The 2502-nt window shown below is 57.0% G+C and overlaps 1 protein-coding gene across 1 annotated transcript in view; it reads right to left on the bottom strand.

Annotated features, from left to right (window-relative positions):
* Nucleotides 1-285, bottom strand: part of CDHR5 (cadherin-related family member 5) — a gene marked incomplete at its 3' end in the record, with an annotated part of 6416 nt that extends 6131 nt beyond the window's left edge. The window contains exon 1 of the mRNA XM_010837248.1: nucleotides 40-285. Within this exon, the coding sequence (XP_010835550.1) occupies nucleotides 40-103 (64 nt within the window). The remainder of the gene's footprint in view (nucleotides 1-39) is intronic.
* Nucleotides 286-2502: the final 2217 nt, after the last annotated feature.

The following is a 2502-nucleotide window of genomic DNA, read 5'->3' as shown; positions in this document are numbered from 1 at the left end:
CCGCGCCCCGCTCAGCTCCCTTCCCCTCCACGCCTGTACCCTGAGCCTGGGCCTGGGCCTCAGCCGCGAACAGCAGCGGGAGCAGCAGGACCCAAGTCCCCATCTGGGCGGTGGTGGCGGGCGGCCCGCAGAGGGTCCGAGCCCGTCTGGTGTCCAGGACCCGCTGAGCCACCTGGGTGCTGCCTGGCGCTTTCTCCTCCCGGGTGACCTTCGCCCCGCCAGGCGCCGCCCCACTTTATGGTCCTTTACAACCGCCACCCGCAAGCCTGGCCTCCACCAAGGGGGCCCCCGTCGGCCGCCGGCCAGGCCCCTCTGACTGCAAGGAGAGGGAGACCAGATCCGGGCTGACGGGGCTCACCCCACAGACCCCGAGGAGCTCACAGCCGGGCAGGGGAAGCGGGGACCAGGGCTTGGACTGAGCGGTCAGGGGGACTGGCTTCTGTGCTCACTGTATTCCCCCACCCCACCCCTGCTGGGCTCCTCTGCCAGAATGAACAGGCGCAGTGCTGGGAGTCAGCTCTGTGAGGTCCAGGCCTACCTCCTCTCCGTACTCAACCCTCTAGGGAAGGGAAAGGTTATTTGTGTCCCAGGGACTCCCCTACCTGTCCCAGAAACAAGCTGGCTTCCTCCAGGCAAGGCTGGGTGAGCCCACAGTGACAGAGATGGAGTGTTCCAGGGACAGCTGGCAGCTCTGGGGGGGCACCCTGGGTGCCAACAGAGGGGCATCCTGGTGAGGAACCTTAGCCCAGGCCCCCAGGCATCCTGCCTCCGTTTCCTTGGCCACCTAGGCTCAGTAGCTGGGAGGCACCAGTGGGTGCGGTCCCAAAGGGGAGAAGGGCCCGCTGTGATGGGGCGTGGGGTGGCGTCTCCCCCGCCTCCTGGCCTGAAACACCTTCGTGGAGCAGCCCTGCCTGCTGGTCCTCCAAGGCCTCCTGCAACCCCGGCACTTCTTGGGCTGTCGTCACCGGCCCTGCCCCACAGGTCCCGGGGTAGTCAAGGCGCTCGGCCAGACGGCGGGCCAGGACACAGGGCCGAGAGTCACGCTCAGTTCCCTCCACTGGGGAGCCGCCTCCTGTGGGACATCTCCTGCCTGTCACCTCTTCCTGCTTGGCTGAGCCTCCCTGCCCCGTCCTTGCCCCTTGCTAGGCTTCAAGAGTACGTGAACCGAGAACTTCCAGATGTCCAAGCTGGATTTAGAAAAGGCAGAAGAACCAAAGATCAAATTGCCAACATCCATTGGATCATAGAAAAAGCAAGAGAGTTCCAGAAAAACATCTACTTCCACTTTATTGACTACACCAAAGCCTTTGACTGTGCAGATCACAGCGGACTGTGGAAAAATTCTTAAAGAGATGGGAATACCAGACCACCTTATCCGCCTCCTGCCAAACCTGTATGCGGGTCAAAAGGCAAGTTAGAACCAGATATGGAACAATGGACTGGTTCAAAATTGGGAAAGGAGTACGTCAAGGTTGTATATTGTTACCCTGCTTATTTGGTCCCATCGCTTCATGGCAAATAGATGGGGAAACAATGGAAAGAATGAGAGACTTTATTTTCCTGGGCTTGAAAATCACTCTGGACAATGACTGCAGCCATGAAATTAAAAGACACTTGCTCCTTGGAAGAAAAGCTATGACAAACCTAGACAGCATATTGAAAAACAGAGAGGTCTGTTTTTAAGAAAAAACGTCACTTTACCTACAAAGGTCCATATAGTCAAAGCTATGGTTTTTCACGTACAGATCTGAGAACTGGACAATAAAAAAGGCTGAGTGCTGAAGAACTGGTGCCTTTGAACTGTGATGTTGAAGACTCTTGAGAGTCCCTTGGACTGCAAGGAGATCAAACCAGTCAATCCTAAAGGAAATCAACCCTGAATATTCATTGAAGGACTGATGCTGAAGTTGAAGCTCCAATCCTTTGGCCACCTGATGCAAAGAACTGACTCACTGGAAAAGACTCTGATGCTGGGAAAGATTGAAGACAGGAGGAGAAGGGGATGACAGAGGATGAGATGGTTGGATGGCATCACTGTCTCAGTGGACATGAGTTTGAGCAAACTCTGGGAGATGGTGAAGGACAGGAAAGCCTGGTGCGCTGCAGTCCATGGGATAGCAAAGAGTCAGACACGACTGAGTGACTGAAGAACAACAACCTTGCCCCCTCACCACTGCCTCCCTGGGAAAGGAGCTGGGGGACATGTGAGCCCCCCACGGTCTCTGAATGTTTGCTGTGTGGATGACAGGGGTGCAGCCAGCTCCCAGGGAGCCCAGGGGATGGGCAGCAGATGAGGAAGTGGGCAGATGAAGCTCCCCGCTGGCTTCCCAGGTTTAAAGGGCAGCTGGGCGTGGCCACGGTCTTAGACTCCGGAGGACAGGACCCTCCTTCCCTGGACAGCCACACCCCACAGGTGCTTTGAGGGTACCAGACGGCAGTGCACAGAGAGAGTTCGCGGGGCTAGGGTCTGAATTCCTCCTTTATTGGTGCCAGATGCAACCC

This window comes from Bison bison, unplaced genomic scaffold (assembly GCF_000754665.1).
Source record: "Bison bison bison isolate TAMUID 2011002044 unplaced genomic scaffold, Bison_UMD1.0 scf7180017845796, whole genome shotgun sequence".
NCBI classification, from domain to species: domain Eukaryota; kingdom Metazoa; phylum Chordata; class Mammalia; order Artiodactyla; family Bovidae; genus Bison; species Bison bison.
The sequence above is the reverse complement of the archived record's forward strand: the minus strand, read 5'-3'. Positions and strand labels throughout refer to the sequence as shown.